This window comes from Balaenoptera borealis, assembly GCF_965194805.1.
Source record: "Balaenoptera borealis genome assembly, chromosome: 1".
NCBI lineage: Eukaryota > Metazoa > Chordata > Mammalia > Artiodactyla > Balaenopteridae > Balaenoptera > Balaenoptera borealis.
Genome location: NC_138860.1, coordinates 149,373,319 through 149,391,797, shown reverse-complemented (window position 1 = coordinate 149,391,797; position 18,479 = coordinate 149,373,319). Strand labels below are relative to the sequence as shown.

The 18,479-nt window shown below is 56.2% G+C and overlaps 1 protein-coding gene across 6 annotated transcripts in view; it reads right to left on the bottom strand.

Annotated features, from left to right (window-relative positions):
• Positions 1-592: 592 nt before the first annotated feature.
• Positions 593-18,479, bottom strand: part of GLIS1 (GLIS family zinc finger 1) — a 226,600-nt gene continuing 208,713 nt past the window's right edge. For 5 of the 6 annotated variants that reach the window (XM_082370803.1, XM_082370806.1, XM_082370804.1 and 2 more), the window contains 5 exons: positions 14,813-14,945; positions 9,695-9,851; positions 4,702-4,880; positions 4,010-4,177; positions 594-1,559 (listed from right to left, as the gene is read on the bottom strand). In XM_082370803.1, coding sequence (XP_082226929.1) covers positions 1,402-1,559; positions 4,010-4,177; positions 4,702-4,880; positions 9,695-9,851; positions 14,813-14,945 — 795 coding nt within the window. In that variant the 3' untranslated portion in view covers positions 594-1,401. Of the gene's footprint in view, positions 1,560-4,009; positions 4,178-4,701; positions 4,881-9,694; positions 9,852-14,812; positions 14,946-18,479 lie in introns of all 6 variants that reach the window. The other variant, XM_082370805.1, reaches the window with a different exon arrangement.

Here is an 18,479-nt window from a genome sequence, read left to right as displayed (position 1 = left end):
ACAGAGCGGCACTCACAGACCCCCCGTAGATTATGGTGGGGGGCGGGGAAGCCAGGCACACGTCACAGGTTCTGTCGCCACTTGGCTGGGTGGCCTCTCTGAATCCTAGTTTCCTCTCTTTATAAAGAAGGGGTTGCTGGATCTTTCCATCTTGCTTTGCCTAACGCAGCCACGCAGTACGAAGAGGTGTCCCTTTGACCTGGCTTTGAATCCTGGTCGCTCCTCTCACCTAAATGGGGATAGAAAGACCCTCCACAGGGCTGTTTCCCAGAGCCGGGGTGGGGGGCAGTGGGAGGAGAGCCCTGCACAGAGTAGGTGCTCAGTAAACATGACCTCCCTTGCTTCATTTCACTTCAGCAGTAATGAGGCAGGAATTTTCCCTGAGGATTTGTTTTTACAAGCTGACCTTCAGGATGACATGGTGAGACAGGACACTGTTCAGGGCACCTGCATGGGCCTGGGCTGTGGGAGGGTGGCCGCCTTGTGGGAGCCTTGGTGCCCTCCGAACTGGCCTCCTCTTCCCTCCCTCCTGGGCCACTCAGGGTGGGTGGGGCTCTATGTGAAAAGGATGTTCTCTGCACCCCCGCCCGCCTGTAGTGGCCCTGCCTCTGCCCCTTGCCCGCTGGAGGCTGTTCGGGCTCTGTCCCTGGAAGGCCTGCTCTGCCCTCCCCTGGCTTCCCCTGTTTACCCAAAGCCAGTGCCAGAATTGAAGCACGTTTTCCCACCAGCTGAGGAGTCAGTGCAGAGAGCAAAGGTCTGGTTCATATAGGGATTCCAATTTCAGTCCCAGCCTTGGTCTGCTTGACTGCCAGCGGGGGTGAGCCTGCCTTTCATTGGTGTCCGGGGACCAGTGCCGGTGTCTGTAAGGCCCACAGCACGTGGTGGCGGCCCTGTGATGCGGGCCCCCGTCCCTGCCGAGGGAACCCAGGGACCGAGCTGGGCTCCGCACCTCGGCTCTCTTACACACGCCTCCACTGCTCTCCTGGTCTCGGCCTCTAGGCTGAATCGCAAAGCAGAACCGGGCCCCCAAGTCTCATTTCCAGTTTTTAATGTTTTTCTTGTAAAACCAAAAATATAAAACTGGCAGGGGAATGGAAAACAAGTTCTGTACATGTTATATACACGAGGTCTGTGATTTCGAAACCATGGGGGAAACAAAAGGAAGACACAGTCAAGGGATGCCACAGGTCACAGATGCTGACGGGCACCTCTGAGCACCTGGCTCAGGCTCGGAGGCTCAGTCCCGGCCAGTGCTGCGCAGCTGCCCCAGACCAGGCACCCCGCGCTCTGCGGAGCGGTGGCCCGGCTGCTCGGGCCGCGTGCCCCGAAGGTGGGAACAGACGGCGGGGCGGGCAAGGGAGCGTCTGCGGTGGAGGTCAGGCAGGTGTGGGCGGCGTTCCTTCAGGTGTCTGTGTAGATGGAGGGGATGTGACTCAGGCAGTGGTCAAAGGCCCCGTTGGGGAAGAAGCCGCAGTCCTCGGGGCCGCTGGACACGACGTCTTCTGATGGCTGCGGTGGCAGCACTGTGGGGCATGGGGCCTCGGCCAGGGCCTCGTAGCCTGTGGGTGTAGGGGGACAGGGTCCAGACTGGAGAACTCAAGGGCCATGCCTTGTCATCTTTTCCCAGCTCCCAGACCCCACCCTCCTGCCCAGGCTCCCTCGTCACGGTGTCCCCTCAGCAGGGTGCTCTGAGCCCTCTGCTCTTCCAGATGGGGGAGCTGGTGGGCGGGGAGGGGGCTTGGGAGGAGGCTCCTTAGGCCTTGTACCTCCAAGGGGCCCAGGGCAGTTGGGGAGAGAGGCAAGGGCTGGCGTGGGGCAGTCCATCACCCAGTGCTGGACTGTGGGGCGGAATGTGGGGAGGAAGGGGAGGTCGAGGTGGGAACATCACAGCTCTAGCCCTCAAGGGCTGGTTTTCTCCTGGCAGAAGGACCCCCGCCCACCGCCACCCTTTCAGGTTCCTCTGACCCAGCAGACACAAGAAACCCAAAGAAGGGGGCCAGCACTCATTGGGCGTTTACCAAAAGCTCATTTAAATCTTGTCTCACTTAAGCTTCACAACAATCCTATGAGGTGGGATTCATTATCCCATTTTACAGGTGAGAAGACAGGCTCAGAGAAGGCAAGCTCCTTGCCCCAGGTCATAGTAAGCAGGGGAGCTGGGATTTGAACCCAGGTCCATCTGGCTCTGAGACACCTGGCTCTTCCATTGGACACACTGTCTCTGGGGTGGGGGCCTGAAACCTAGAAGGAGCCTAGAAAGGTCGTCTTATCCAGTCCCTGACCTAAGGACTCTGTCCCTGAGCTGCTGTCATGAATTTGTATAACCTGAGACAGATGGGTCTCAGTCTTCCTGTCTGTGCAATGGGATCTGACCAAACTAATCCTGAGGCCCCATGGCCCTACCTTGTTGGTCCGGATTCAATCCTGTGAGTCTGCTCTCAGCTTGGCAGAGGAGGTATGGGCAAGGGCACTAGATGCTGGGCTGCCACCCAGACAGAAAGGGAGAGGGGAGGCCAAAAGAACCCCCTACCCAGGTGTGGGGGCATGGAAGCTGCCTCTCGCCCCCCCCTCAGAGCTATTTATTTCAGGGCTTGCTGCTAAACCAAGAAAATCCCGCCTAGAGCTGGATGGGGCCAGGGGGAGGATGGGGTGGTGAGAGCTGGCAGCGCTGGAGACGGTGGCGGCGGGTGCCTAATCACGCACCAACCCACGTGCAAGCAATCACGGAACACGCCCCCCCGCCCCCCGCAGACCTGTGGTCAGGTTCACATCTGCCTCTCGTGCATGCGTGTGACACATGTCCACTCACAGAAGTATGTACACCATACCCGAACACACAGGCACACACCTGCACACAAGCATGCTCATATGAAATGGCCCAAACATGCTAATACACAACCATGCACACACACGTGTACACACACAGAGGGGAATCACAGGAGGAGGACACATGTGTGCACAGACACGGCATGAACATCAGCACAAGCACGATGTGGAGCACATGTCTGCAGACACAAACACACGTGCCACCGAGCTCCTTACACACGTGGGGGGCTCACACTGCCGGGAACCCACCGTGCTGGCCCTGCATGCACATGCATGCACATGGCCACACAGACGTGCCCCACAAACACGTGTAGAAAGAAGACACGCACAGACCCGGAGCATGTGTGTGAGCAGGAACACGGGTCCACACGCAGGTGACCCACAGGTTTGTGTGTGCTCGGCTGTGGCCTTGGTGCTTGTCCCTGGTCCTTATCCCTCCACCCCCAGCCGCACACACCCAGAGCTGCCCAAGGGGCCTCTGGGAAGGGTCTCAGGCTCCCCTTTGTCTGGGGCCCCACCATCCTGCCCAGGCCTTGCAGCTTCCAGCTAGATCTGAGCCCTGAGGCTGATCTGGGGTGGGCTTGGCTTGGGGACTTCCGGTACCACCCATCTGATGCCCCCGCTCTGACCAGGCCTGGCCCTGGGGTCTGAGACCTCCACTCGGGCCGTGCACAGCCCTCCCCTCTCACTGGGTTCTCCACCCCAGCTGGGGGCATTACTCGAGGAAGGCCCAGGGCCCTGAGGGGGACACAGATGCAGCATAAGGAACAAGCACAACCTCTAGGCTCTGTCTCTTCCTACAGTGTGGCCTCTGTGGGCCTCGGTTCCCTCATGTGTTAAATGGGGATCAGTACTTGTCTCATTCCCTGCTGTATTCTCAGGGTTTACAACTGTGCCTGGCACACAGTAGGTGCTCAATAAATATTTAAAAGGAAGCATCAGTTAGACAGGGAGCTCCTAGTCTGATTCTTCTCTGTGTGAGAGTGCGGAAGGAACACTGAGGCTGGGGTCAGGCAGCGTGCAAATCCCCACTCTGTGGGGTCCTGGGACCTCCCTGCGCCTTTAGCTCCACCTCTGTAAAGTGGGGATGATCCTACCTCATAGGGCTGTCCCAAGGCTGTGGGACAATATGCACGAAGCACGCGGCACAGGAATGGAAAGGAGGCATGCAGGCAGGGCTTACCTGTGGCAGGTAAAGGTGCACTGAGGCCATGGTAGCCATTGGGCCGCAGGGGGTTGAAACCGTGGGCCTCCCCGGCCAGTCCGTCCCCACTGGCGGCCTGCTCGGCTGACCGGTAGCAGTCACCATAAGGGAAGCAATTCTGGATGGAGTGGAAACTGCCCTGGTAGCCTGCAGGGGGAGTCAGCGGGGGCTGCATTCAGAGGGAAAATGCCCAGGGAGGGAGGGGACGGTCCCCCACTGCAGTGCTCAGCCCCCCACACTGTCCTGTGGGCATGGGGGGTGTGAATGAGTGAAGAGAGCCCCAGGGTGGAGGAGGCGCGGGGGGTCCTGCCCTGCATGGGGTTGGGCGAGGTGGTCTCACGTGGCTGTGCCCGACGACAGTGCTTGGGGGGAAGGGACTGTGGGCCCTCCCCCGACTTCCGCTCCGAGATACCCCATCACTCACTGCTCCTCCAAGCAGCAGGCCAGTCCCACCCCCAGCCATCAAAGGGAACGCTGTTCCCTTTGATGTCTGGTCGATGGAACAAACTCTTACTCAGCCCTGCCTCCCGGCTTTTCCCAGTGTGGCCCTCAGTGCCCGCCATCATTCTGAGTACCCACCTGCCACCCCCAGGCCAGTGTCTCCTGCCTCTTGGGCAGCCTGAGTGGAATCGGTGGGTACATATGGAGAGGGCCCCCTGGCCAGAGCTTACCTTGCGGGCTGGGCAGAGGCTGGGGCGGAGGGCTCTGGAAGGGCGGGTAGGGTGGCTTGCTGGGGAGCGTGGGGAAGGACTGGCCCCCTGGAGAATGGCTCTGGGAGGATGGTGGCAGTGGCGGTGGCGCAAGCCCCTTCAGTGGGCTAACCATGGGCGAGAGGAGGCCGGGTCCCAACCTGGAGAGAAGAGACAGCCCTTAGCAGGATGGGCTCTGGGGCATGTGGGCGCCACAGGCGTGCCTGCCACTTCTTGTTCCCCTTCAGCAACGGTGAGCTCACTCACTGACCTGCTCTAACTTACAACAGTGCAGTTAGAAGAGGAAGCTTTTATTTCTGATTATGTTCAAACCGGAATTAAAATTTTAAATCCTGTAAGCTTTAGAGTCCAAAGGAACCGCTAAAGAAAAGCTTCTATTTGGTATTTAGGACTGATAGTCAAGACCACTGGTTATAACCACAACCTCTGGAGTCCACAAAACTGTTTAAAACTCCATCTGCTCTCACTGCCCATGTGACTTTGGGCAAAATGCTTAATGTCTCTGAGCCTTGGTTTCCTCACAGGGTTGCTGTGTTCTCCACCTCGCAACTCCACTGCAACTCTTTACCCAGGGTTAAATACCAGCCACCCCTGCTGGATCCCCACACCCTAACTCTGTGCAAACCGCTCTGGTCACCAGCAGGATGAGTCCAGGAACAGCCCCACTGAAAGTCGGGGCAGTTTCTCAGCAGGATAACATCCCAAGGCACTAACAGTCACCATTCACCCATTGAACCTCTGCCTCGCTCCAGACCCTGTGAGAGATGTTCACAAATCAGAAAACCAAGGCTCAGAGAGGTTGCCCAAGTTAGTCCCAGCCACACAGCACTGACCCCATGGGTTATGGTGAGGATAAAATTAAATAAAGCAATGTAGACGAAGCACCCAGTATGATGTCAGATACATTCTTAGCCACACCGTGAATCATCAGCATCATCATCAAGGTGAAAGGAAGGAAAACTAGCACTTAGGTCTGATGTCCAAATTGGTCTCTAGTCCTCTGCATGGTGTACTTTGAGGGACCTTCTATCTCCATCTCTGGCCATCTCTCCTCCACTTGCACACATCCTGTGATGGGGGACTCACCACCTCCCTTCGTACGCAGCCTGAAGGGGTGCGGGCCTCAGCCCGTACTCTCTGGAAGCTCACCTTCTGAAACGAGCCTGCAGCGGTTGAGAGCTATGCAGCCACCCTGAACCCAGCTGAGCCCCAGTGGGCTGTGTAACTAGGCTTCATGTCACTGTACACCAGGTTCCTTCCTCTTGCCGCCTTCCTAAGCCTCTGAGGTCCGCTCACAGGAACCCAAATGACCCTGGGGTCAGGGGGACTTGGCTGAAGGCTCACAGCCTATGAAGCATTTATGTGCACTGCAGAAAGAGGACGAGTGTGAGGGCTCAGAGTCTTTATTTTCTTGTTTGCATTAATGGTTATGTTGGACCATTCACGTTAGAATACTCTATGAACTCAATGTCACAGCTCCAGGTGAAGCTCCAGGTGACCTTTTCAGGCTAGGCATGTTACCCCTGCCCACCCTCCAACACATGAAGAGGTGTGAACAGACAGATCAGTGCCTCTCTCTGAGGGGAGCAGGACTATCTCAAAACAAGGAAAGATTTGGGGAGAGGTTGGTGGGCTTCACGTCTGTAGCTCTGCAGGGTCCCCATGTGCTCTAACTTGAGCATCCTGCTGTCACTGCCCCTGTGATGACACTGCACTGTCATCATTCCCATGTCTGGGACCCCCACCACTGTGTGAGTATGCTGAAGACAGCAGAAAGGGGCTTCCACGCCAGGTCCCTGGTCCCCAGGCCCAGCATCTAAGGCCCTGGAGGTACACGTCAGCCTCCGTAAGCTGATGAACTGATCCTCATCGTGACTCCATGAATTAATTGTCATTATCATCAACATGTATATTTTTAGACCTGTCTCACAGGGCCATCAAGTGGGTCTACAACTGTGCTCTATAAACTGTGTAGGGCTGTGCACAAGCCATGGGTCCTCATAACCAGTTTTCTCAGCTGAGGCTGGGTCCAGGTGTGGCCAGGAGGGTGGGTCTTCCTCCTTCCAGCCTGCTGAGTGGTACCCTCCTGTCTTATGCCCACCCCATCCTGGCACCCACAGCCCAGTTCTTCCGCGACTTCCTGTCGGTCCCCTCCCCTGGGAGCCCCTGCGGGGAGGGCCAGGCCTGGTCCTCTCAGTTACTCCCTGCTCAGCACCGGGCCTGGCACATAGCAAACAGCTGATAAATACTAACAAATGGGCTTCTGAATCACTCAGCTACAAAATCCAGAGATTAACGGCACTGCAGACTTAAGGAGAACCAGATCCGAAGGGGAAAAAACATGCATTTTCAAAGTTTGTTTCTCCTGTCTCAAACCTGCCATAAATTCCCATTTGCCACCTTCACAGCCAGTGAAATTAAACAGAACACGACTCTCCCCTCAGCAGACGTGAAGGCTGAGGTTATACTGCTCTACCTGAACTCTTTAAAAGGAAAAAAGATCATCTGGAGCTCCTCTTCTGAGTCATGCAAATGATCCCTAAATCAAATATTTTTGCTTCAATTGGAACCTATAAAAATTAATATAAAACCTCACTGGCCTGGCAGACTAGGGCTTCATACCTCGTACAGGGCCGGGGAGAAAAAAACACCCTATTGAGAGTCTTCTCTTAGCCAGGGTAAACAAATTTGGTCATGAAGTCAGGCCCTCTTAGCATATTTTTGAGTGAATCAGATAATTCTGTCAAGCTATTTAACGTCCCAGCAAACCACCAGGGAGCTGCGAGTGGCCTTCCATGTTGACTTTGGCAGGAAGGGGAGGCTGAAGGCCTTCCCCCCTTCCTCGCCTCTTCTCAGGGGCTGAAAAAAGAAACCCATTCAAGCTGGGCCTGGGCCTGGTGTCAGGCGTGAGGACCCTTCTCTCGGGCAGCCCATGGGAGCCTGGGCACCTGGTTGGTGGGGCTGGCTTGCCCGTTGCTCCTGCAGGCACGGGTGGCCGAGCGGGCCTGGGGTCCTGTCTCCGTCCTGTCATCACTCTGCCTCTCGCTGCAGGAATTCTTGATGGGCACTTATGCAGGCGGCAGGCAGGTGATGAATGAGGAGGAGCAGAGTGCACAGGCCTGAGAGGGGAAAGGCCTCTGGTTTATTTTTCTTTGGTTGGCGATGTTTTGGGGCTGGCTGTGGGTGAACAGGTGGCCTGAGCCAGTGGGTGGGGGACAGGGGGGTAGTGTCCAAGGAACCTGTACCGGGTGACACATACATTGTCAGGCATGTGTAGCTGATCCTCACCACCTTCCTAGAGGAGGGTATTTTAATGCCCATTTTACAGAAGAGGAAACTGAGGCTTGGGGAGGGCTTGGTTTTCTGGGTCCCCCTTTGCACTCCATCATGCTGCCTCTTTGTGGCTCTTCCCCTACTCATAGCCAGTCTTCCCTGCTCACCCAGGGGTTCATCTCTGACCAGCCCTTCTCTCCCCACCCAGCCAGAGTGTCCTCAAGTCCTGCTCATTCCATGGCACTCATGCCTTCTGAGCGTTCCTCCTCCCTCCCACAGGTGCTGGCTCAGGCTGCCATCCACCCACCTTGGACGCTGCAGTCCAGCCCCACAGTGCAGGCTGTGCCTTCTCATCCCCAAACCTGACCTGCTCACTGCTCAACACCCTTCAGACAGAGCCCTGACACAGGCCCCATGATCTGGCCCTGGTGACCGCTCTCCTGAGCCTATCACCCCACACGAAGGTTCAGGCTTCTCAGAACACACCAAGCTCTCACCACACCTGCCCATGCTCTGGCTGCTCCTTCCTCCCAACCTCTCTACTCGGCCAGCTCCTACTTAACCTTGGAGGCCCGGCTTAACACCACCTCCAGGAAGCCTTCCCTGACATCCTCCCCCACCACACTGGGTTCTTCTCTGGGTTTCCACAGCCCCTTCTGCTTTCTTCCCTGAGGGCACTTGCCCCGCATCATCAATCCCTGTAGGTCTATCACAGGGAGCTTCACCAGGGCTGGCTGGGGGCATCAGTGGCCTCAGCACCAGGCCCAGGGCCCTGCCCTCATCAGGGGCTCAATAGCTGGACACTGAATGAACGGATGAGTGAGTAGCAAGAGGAGCCCTGGACAGCGAATTTGGTAATGAACTCAGGCTGATGGCCCCACGCACAGGCAGGCCACAGCTGCAGCCTTGAGAAGAAAGGGCAGGGGAGGAGGAAGGTGATGGGACCAGGCCTTGGGGGACAAGTCTGATCAAGTCAAACTTGGGGGACAAGTTTTGATCAAGCAAAAGTGGCAGGGAGGGCAGGCGGTAGGGCTGTGAAACTTCCCTCTGCCCATTTGCAAGGAAAACAGATTTCTGAAGCATTAGGGGCCAGCAATTAGCACATTCCTTGTTTCCAGCCAATTAAATGGCCACAATGGGAACCACCCTGAATGCAGAAAGAGGCCTCCTCCCTGCAGTGATCCTGCAGTAAGGGCTTCTGGACAGCCCTGGCGGGCCGGCCAATGGTCACAGCTGCATCGGCCGGAAGTGGGGACGAGACCAGGCGGGCCTCTCTGGAGTGGGCGGTGGGCAGTCTGCTCACCAGATACACGGTGCCAGCCAAAGAGAAGTCAGGGTGAGGCTCCCAAGGAGGCCTGGCTGTGGAAGCCCAGAATGCAGGGTCAGGTGGGGATGCAGCATCTTCCCAGGGCCGCCCCCCAGGGGGTGGAAGGGGCACGAGGTGAGGCACTGAGAAGCCCCAAACTGATATCGTCCACCTGGTAGGGTTACCGTGAGGCACTGATGAAATCGTGCACGGCTAGTATTTGGTACAGAGCGCAGTACATGTAGGTGCTGCATAAACGCTGGCTCTTTTCATTATTAGTAACAACCATTTAGTGGGTGGGACGCCTGCCCTCACCTGCTGCCCGTGCAGGTGCCCACCTGCTGTCCCGGAGGAGGACTGGCTTGCTGTACATACCCATCCCTGGTGCTCTCAGCCGTGGGCAGAGGGGACAGATGATGGTGGGAACTGGTGGTGGCGTCCAGTGGGTGGTGCCTGGAAGGGACATCGTGCATAGGGGGCAGGATGCTTGATGCGAGCCCATTATGGGGGGTGATGGAGCCGGGATACACGCCTGCAGGAAAGCAAACAAATATCACTGGGCTTCGGCCACTCCCCAGAGATGGCTGCGGATGCCCCAGAAGCCGTGCGCCTGCGGAGAGAGAAAGACAAGAAGGGAAACCAGCGAGGTTGTATTCATAGAAGGTTAGGGGCCCAAACGGGGGAGACGATGGCCCCACTCTGCTCTGTTCATGCTGTAGCTGAAGGGCTGTGTGCGGGGCTGAGGCCTGTGCTGAGAGCAGGGGTGGACTGACAGGGGCTGTCAGAGGCATGGGGTGGTCGGGCTGTGTGTGTGCGTGTGTGTTTACTGGGGCAGAGGGGTGTTGAATGGAGCAGGCTGCCTCAAACCTCTGGGGCTGTTCTGGGAAAGAAGGGGCTTGCTCTGTGTAGCCCCAGTAGACAGAGACCCTGGAATGAAGAGATGTTTGAGAGAAGCAGACTCTAGCTCCAGGCCTGGCCGTTCCTTCTAATAGGCAGAGCTGCTGTAGGGTCACAGGCTGCCTTTGGAGGAAATTAACTACCCAACCCCAGAGGTGTGCAAGCAGCGCCGGGATGTCTGCTGTGAGGGGTTCTAGAGAGAGGATGGCTATGTAGCTGGATGGCAGGCTGGCCTGGGAGACTTGGGAGGAGGGATACCACAGATGGCTGTGTAGGCTGTACACTGCACAAGGGTCCCGACCGAGAAGAGGTGTCAGCCATGCTCTAGTCTCAGATTCTACACCTCTAGCAGACACCTGCAGGCTGGTACCACCTTTTATCACCTTTTACTCTCAAGGGTCTTACCCTTGTTAAGAAGACAGGTGGGCTAATGAATCAAATGGGGGACACTAGTCAGTCCAGGGTCCCAACTGAGGGTCTGAGAGTAGTTACTGAGGCCACTGCTTCCCAAATGCCTTCACCAAGGAACCCCAATTAGAGGGGAGAATGAATCCCAACTCTGGGACTAGAGTCTGAGAAGGTCACAGCAAAGGCTGCAAGTTTTGACGTTCCCTATTTCATCTGAAAAAAAAAATGAGGCCAATTTTGCACCCCTTCTTTAATCTGGCCATGTTTATTTGAACATTAATAGAAATTGACATCATTTTCCCAGAAATCAGTTCATCAAGTTGATGCCCTGGGAGGACTCTGTGGACCTGGGGGATTGTGCCCCGAGCTGCACTGATGCAGCGTCCACTCTGTCAGCTGCTACGTTTCGAACATCACTCTGGTCATCGTGGATCCAGACCCAATGTTCTCAGCACCTCATGAGGACCATCTGAGAATACACCACACTCCTTTCATGGATGCAGTAAAGGAGGAACTTTTACCTTCTTAGGTGGTTCTAAGGCTAGCCCATCCCAGGCCTGCAAGTCAGGGAACTACTACCAGGAACTGAGCAGGGCTATGGTAGGGATTGCAAGCTCAACGCCTTAGGTGGCACGGCAGGGAGCAAAGTAAATGAACCGGCAGGGTTTACGGTAGGGGACTGTGGCACCACACAGGTTGTAGACCAAACAGTTTGCAATCCCTGGCCAGGAGTTGGAGCAACAGACATCCTATGGAAGGGTTACATTAGGTGAAATTCTAATCTATTATTAACAACAGTTAATTAAGAATATACTATACATCAAGCTCTTTTTCCACACTATCAAGTTTAAGCATCTCAACAACTGTCAATCGGGCAGATAATATGATCTCATTTAAAGATGAAGAAACTAAGTCTTAAGAACTTCGGTGATTTGTCAAAAGTCATGCAATGGGCAGCTAATCAGGCCTCCTATTTCCCAAGGAAATGGCCTGGGGCTCCAGCTCAGGCTGCAGCCTGGATGTCTGGCTAGGGCCCTCTGGTCCAGGCTTCACTGTGGGCTGGCTGTGAGACCCAGGCTCTGAATGGGCTCCTGGGAGCCTCCGCCTCTCAGCCCCAGTCCCTCCCGCTCCATCTCGGGGACCTCTGTTCCCACGGGCAACATCCATCGGCCGTCTCCTTCGGCCACACATCCCTCCCAGCTTGGTCAGGAAGGCACAGGAGGGGGTTTCTGCGGATGGGGCCTGGCTCAGTGCTGCCCACGGCCTGCTCCGCTCACCGCTCTCTACGGCACCTCCTCACCTGCCATCTTGAACCAATCTGGGAGTCTGACAGCTGGGAAGGCCTAGAATCCTGATAAATCCTGCTCCCTCTCCCTCAGCCATGCTGACCTCATGCTTCTCATGTCCTCACTGCCCATCACGTTACCAGGGTCAGCTGAGGGAGGCCTGCCGGGTAAGCTCCTGAGGGTTTCCTGTAAAGAGAGCTGGTCCTCCCTGATGAGAGACAAGCTAGAGGGAGCTTCCCATAGTCAGACAAATGAAGATTTGAGGCCGCCCTCACCAGCCCCTCCCTAACCTCACCCCTCTGTTCTGGACTCTTCTGTCCACACTCATCGAATCTGTCCCATTCCCCCTGCCTTTGCCCTGCCTGGTCCAGGTCCCTCTCTGTACAGCCCCCTGAGGATGAACACACGGTAGGCGGCTGAGTATGCGGACCAGGCATGTTGAACATGTGGACAGACAGCGTGTGGGAAGGAGGGAACCACTGTATCGTGAGGAACAGCAGGAGCGGGGACACCATGGGGCCTGCCCGTTCTCTCCCCAGAACATACCACTGCAGGCTGTAAATCAGCATCATCAATCATCAGCCGTGAGCACTTAACCTCTGGCCCCAACATCTGTTCCCAACCGTGCCTCAGGCATCTGCTGTAGGGTCTGTAGAAGAACCTGACGGTCGAATCCCAGGGGGACCCAGGACTCCTGGGTTTTTCTGGCTGGTCCTTTTCTCCCCACTGTGCTGGAAGCAGCTCAAGGACAGGGACTAGAACAGAGCCTGGCACACAGTAGATGCTCAGTATGGCGAGATGTAGCATTGGCAGCAGGGAGGCAGCAGATGGTTTGGTTAAGGGCACAGGCTGCAGCCAGATGGCCTGGGCTGAAATTGGCCTCTGCCATTTACTGGTTGTGGAACCTCAGCAAAAAGTTACTTAAGCTCTCAAGGCCTCAGTTGCCTCATCTGGAAAAGAAAGAGCATACTAGCATGTACTTTCTGAGACTGATGTGAGGATTATGTTAGTTAACACACATATGTATAGGCCCTAGAACGGCTCCTGGCAGCACATATTCAATAAATGTTGGCTGTTGCATTATTAGGAGATGGATGAGTAAATAGTTACTCTTCTCCTTCACCATGAGACACAAAAGATAATGATAAAATTCTCAGTCACATGGGTTCATACAAGGGATCACATCCACAGTCCCATTTGTTGCCACGGCAGGTGTGGGACGGGGCGGGGAACTGAGGCTCAAGGCAGGGGAGACACCCCTCACTCACTGTCGGAGCAGGCCTGGGCAGGCTTGGTATCACCCCAGTGCCCTTCCCGTCCACGATGCTGCCTCAGTGACTTCACTTCTCATCTGCAGCATGGGCTCACTGGTGACTGGATGAGATGATGTTTGTAAAGTGACCAGCCCAAGCAGGTGCTCAAGAGATGGTTGTTGCTGGTTCCGACTGCTCTTGCTGGGACAAGCCCTGGGATAGCATCTGGGAGAACAGGCTTCCAAATTGGATCTGTTGCTGACTTTTCTGGATGACCTTGGGTCAGTCCTTTTCCTGCCCAGACCTGAGTCCTCCCAGGGTAAAAATGATGCGGCTGCAGGACCTCGGCCCCAGGGTAGCCATTATTAATCAGTCCCAGCCCTCTTTCCTGCTGAGCCTCAGAATCCTTCTCAACACACAGCTCCAGCCACAGGCAGCTGGCACTTGAGATGCAAACCTTTATCCCTAGACTAGGTCATCCCTAGGGTCTCTTCTCTACTAGGGTCCCTATTTTAGCAACTCTGACCCTATGAGAAACAGCCATGGCAGATGGGCCCCCTAGCTGGAGGGAGGTGGATGTGGTCCCTCCTCCATGGACCCATCCTCCTGGGGTGTCCTCACCTTTGTGGACCTGTATGAGCACAGACCCTGTGAAGGGCTACCTAGAGAAAGAGGAAACACCTTCTCTTCCCGAGGTTGTTTGGTGAAGCGCTTTGACACAGTTTTAAATTTGCTGCAACTCTAAGGCTGAGGGGGGAGAATTTTTAAAAACTAGAAAATAAAAAATGTTTAAAATGGTTGGGGTAATTCAAGAAATCCCGAAGGGTGGGAAAAGCTTTCTGCTCTGATACTGTGGTTTCTTTGGGGGGTGGGGAGGGGGTAGAGCACAAGCATTATCAGCTGGAATCCACAGGCCACACTGCCCTTTTCTGGGCTGGATTCCCAAGCATCCAGGAATTCCTGCCAGGGCCTGAGACCTGCTCCATGGCCCGCGGCAGCTGGGAGGGACACACAGGCTGCCTCGGCTGGACCAGAGGCTCTGAGTGTCCGGCTGGATAGGCTGCAGGGTTCCAGGGGTTTGGCGGGCCCTATCTTATGATGAGCTGGAACTGATTATGGCCAAGCTGCCCACCCTCTCAGAGCCTCGGTTTTCTCCTCTGAAGCAAGGAGTCGTGGTGGGGAGTACATGGGACTTTAAGTTGGGGTCCAGGCCTGAGCCCTGAGGCAGGTCCTGAAGGAAGTGCAGGAGCTGCCTTCGTGAAGGGGAGGGGTGTGGAGGCTGGCAAGGTGTGTACAGTGGTTCAGAGGCAAGAGGGAGCATGGGGTGTTCGGGAACTGCGTCCAACGTGCCAAGGTTGGGGCAGGAGGCGGCCAGGAGTGCCTAGGCCCCGTGAGGCCTGGGAGGCCCAGCTGGGAGGAGCCTGGGCTTCATCCCACGGGCAATGGGGAGCCACAGAGGAGTGTGAAGGAACATACGCCTGGTCAGATAAGCTGCAGAGTCAGTAAGCCCCAAGGAGTGGGTGCCCTCCAGCAGGTCATGCCCACGTGGCCCCCGCTGCCCACAGAGCCTGGCCGTCCTCCTGGAGGGCTGGGTACAGGAAGGGGCCCCTCCGGGCTGTGCGCCTAGCCCTGCCTCCCTGCTTGCGTACCTGGGAGCAGCTCCTGGCTCAGGGTGCGGCCACCCTTCCCGTTGCTGGCAGCCAGCTGTGTGGATGCGTGGAGCTGCTGTAGGGCCAGACACTCGGTCAGGACATCGGCCTCGGCATCAGGGCACATGTGCAGCTGGGGAGTGAGCAGAGAGAGAGAGGGTGTGAGCGCGAGACCACCTGCCCACCGGCAACCCTCGCTTTAGGGGACAGGGCAGGAAGGACAGTGGCCCCAGGGCACGACCCCTCCCTCACTGTACCTCAGTTTGCTCATCTGTCAAATGGAGCTAATTATGTACACAGCGAAGGTTGTGTTAGTTCAGGGCTGAGAAGCAGATGCTAAGGGAAGATTGAACATGCAAGGGTTTTAATAGGGAGAGTGCCTGTGTGAGAGAAAACAGGGAGAGCTGGGCAGGCTGGGAGAGCCGTCAGACCAAGGGAAGGAGGGAGGCAGAGGAAGCTTCCTCGACTGGGAGCCTAGGGACCAGGGAGTCCTCAGGGAGCCAAAGTCTGCTGGGAGTCAGGGGGGTCCAAGTCTCCCAGGAAGGGGTCTGGCCTCACATCCCCACAGGGCCTGCCAGGCTCTGTCTCTGGCTGGGAGCGCTCGCAGGAGGGGTGGCCTCGGCACAGACGCCGAGAGGGCATCAAACTGCAGCAGCTGGGGCCTCCCAGGTAGCTGGAGCTCTGTGAGGCCCATTCTCCGGGCTGCTGCCGGGGTGACCGATGCCATGGAGTAAGATACAGGGGGCGTGGGGTTAAGTGTCTCCTCTCTGGCCCTCCCCTCCCCTGCCCATAATAAGCAACAATACCCCTCAGGCCAGGCTGCTGTGAGGAGGATGAGAGGATGGGCATGAACGCTTGTTGAAGGTGCTGTGTCAAGGGCTGGCTGGCTCCACTGGCGGAGTCCCCCAGGCTCACATGACAGTGGGCTCGCTGGGTCGATACCTGGCCTTGAGGGTGTTGGCTAAGAGTACACTTGGGCGGGCAAGTCTTTGGCCAACCGCCCTCAGCTGTCCCTAAAGACAGACTTGAGCTCGACACCTCAGACCATCTTCACGTCTCCAGATGGGGCCAGATGGGCACAGGGAGGGGCTGGTTGGGGCCCTCGGGCAATGGGGGGGCTGGCATGCACCAGGATGGGAGGGCCCCTTCTCCCAGGGAAATCCCAAAGCTGACCATCAGAGTCCTGAAGATTGACTTGTCCAAACCCTCATTTTATCTGGGACGAAACCGACCCAGAGAAGGCAAGAGCCTTGTCGCATGTCACACAGCAGCTGGGAGTCAGCCCTGAGGGTTTTTCTACCCTCTCAGGCCAGCTGGGCCAGCACCCAGGCTTGGGGAAGGCATGCCCAGCCTCCCGATGGGCTCTCGGCTCCCTGACCCAGCAGCTGTTTTCCATGTAAGTTAAGTTTCTGGCAAAAGAGGGCCAAGGCATGTTCTTACAGACCGCAATGTCGATCGGATTAGGAGCAGCGGGAGAGGAGAATTAAGGAAGAAAAGCATTTCTAATTCTCTCTGAAACGCAGCAGGGCTGCCAAAGAGCTGTCATAATACAAGGGTCGCTTTACCCAGAAAGATACATCATCCCCGATGGCTTTTAATGGATGCTTATTGTTGGGAAGTTTGCAGATCTGCGGCCCCAGGTCCCTGGGGCTCAGTGCAAGCCAAGCACAGGGCCTGGGAAAACCAGGGCAGGATTCTGGTCCTCGGGCACCAGTCCGCTTGGGACGGAAGCCCCCCCCTGGTGTGGAGCCTGGGCCATTCCCTGTCCCTGCCCAAGCCCCTCAACCTGAGAGCACTGGAGAGAGCTTGGCCCTGGAAGCAGATGGGTCTGGCACTGTCACTCCCACACTGAACAACTCTGGGCAGATTTGTTACCTCTCTGAGCCTCAGTTTCCACATCTCTAAAATGGGGGGAAAATTGCCCACTTCCTAGTTATAGTGAGGGTTATAGTGAGGACTAGCTGAGATACAGTCTGTGAAGCATCAGGCTCGTCTCTCCTTTCTCAGGGTGAACGTGTGTTCATGGCGAGCTCGTGGCCCATGCTGTGAACATGTCCCTTCTCTGCTCTACTGCTTCCAGGGGCTCCCAAGCCTGCCTGTTCCCTCCTCATTGTCTTTGCCACTGAGGCCTGCTTGCTTCTAGCACCCCATCTCTGTATACACCCATCCCACAGACTACAACAGTCTATTTCTCCAGCCTCTAGGCCTTTCTCTGTTTTATTCATGCCGTATCCACAGTTCTGAGAACAGTGCCTGGAGGACAGGAGCTGCTCCATAAATCTTGCCGAACAAATCAATGGGCTCTTCCCCCTCTGTCCTCCTCTGTCATGCTCATGTCCCCAGATTGGCCCCTGGTGTTTCTCTCCCCCCCCCCATACCCTCCCTGGCACTCAAGCACCTGTGGCCCCAGTGGTCCTCAGGAGATGTGGGTTAAACCCAGCGGCTCACACACCGCCTGTCCAAAACAGAACCTGCTGCTTTCTTCTGCAAACCTGCTTCTTTCTTAGATTCTCTTTCCTGGTGAAGGGGACCACCACCCATCCGTCCATCCTGCCCCCAAACGTCTGACACTGATGCTCCTTCTGCCAGCTCCCCCACTGCCTAGCCAAGCAGTCGCCAAACCCAATCCCCTCCCACCTTGCCCCAGGTCAGCCCCCACTGTCTCCCCTGCTCCCCAGCAGTGGCCTCCCTGCCTTGAATTTCCCTCCAACCACCTCGACCCATTCATTCTCCACTAGGCCCCAGAGCCATCTTTCAGGGTGACAGGTCCCTTTTTTGCTTATAACCCCTTGATGGCACCCCCTGTCCTCAGGACAGCCCAGACTCCTCTGCAGGGCTTTGGGCTGTCCTGTCGCCCTGTCCCCACCGCCTCCCCTCCATGTGGCTTGCTGCTCAGCTCCGAGACAGGTAGGGGGCCCACTGGTCCTCACATAGTGATTTCAGCTTCAGTTGCTCTCTTGCGCACCATCTTCACCGGCCCAATGCTTACTCCTTCTTCAAGACTTAATGACAACACCCACCGACTTCTGTTCTGAACTTTTACTTTGGCCAAGTACTGCTCAAAACTCTTGACATAGATTTACTCATTTAATCCTCATGACAACACTTTAAAGCAAGCCCTCTTTGCCCCATCTGACAGCTGAGGACATGAAGAACAAAGGCGCTAAGACGCGTGCGTGACCGAGGCCATGGCGCTAGTAGCGGTGAGCCCGCAGGCTGGCCAGAGCGCACACCACTGCCCCACCCCTGGCCCCATGTCACTTCTTCCACGACCCTCTCATTCCCACCCTGACGGGCTAAAGCCCCTTCTCTGTGCCCTGTTCTCTGCACACGTCTATTGCAGTCTTTGTCATATCTCTTTATGTCTGTCTCTCACTGCCAGGTCCCCATTGAAGGTGGGGACCATGGTTTTGTATTTTTGCATCCTTGATGCTTGACATCAAATATTTATAAACAAGCCATGGCCAGTGGGCAGATGGATGAGAGAGGAGCTGGTGGACAGTCTGTGGGTGGATAGATGCCCGCTGGCTGAGGGTGAGGAAGTACAGATCTTCCTCAACTTATAATGGGACTATGTCCCCAATAACCCATTGTAAGTTGAAAATATCACAAGTCAAAAATGCATTTAATACACCTAACCTACCAAACACCATAGCTTAGCCTCACC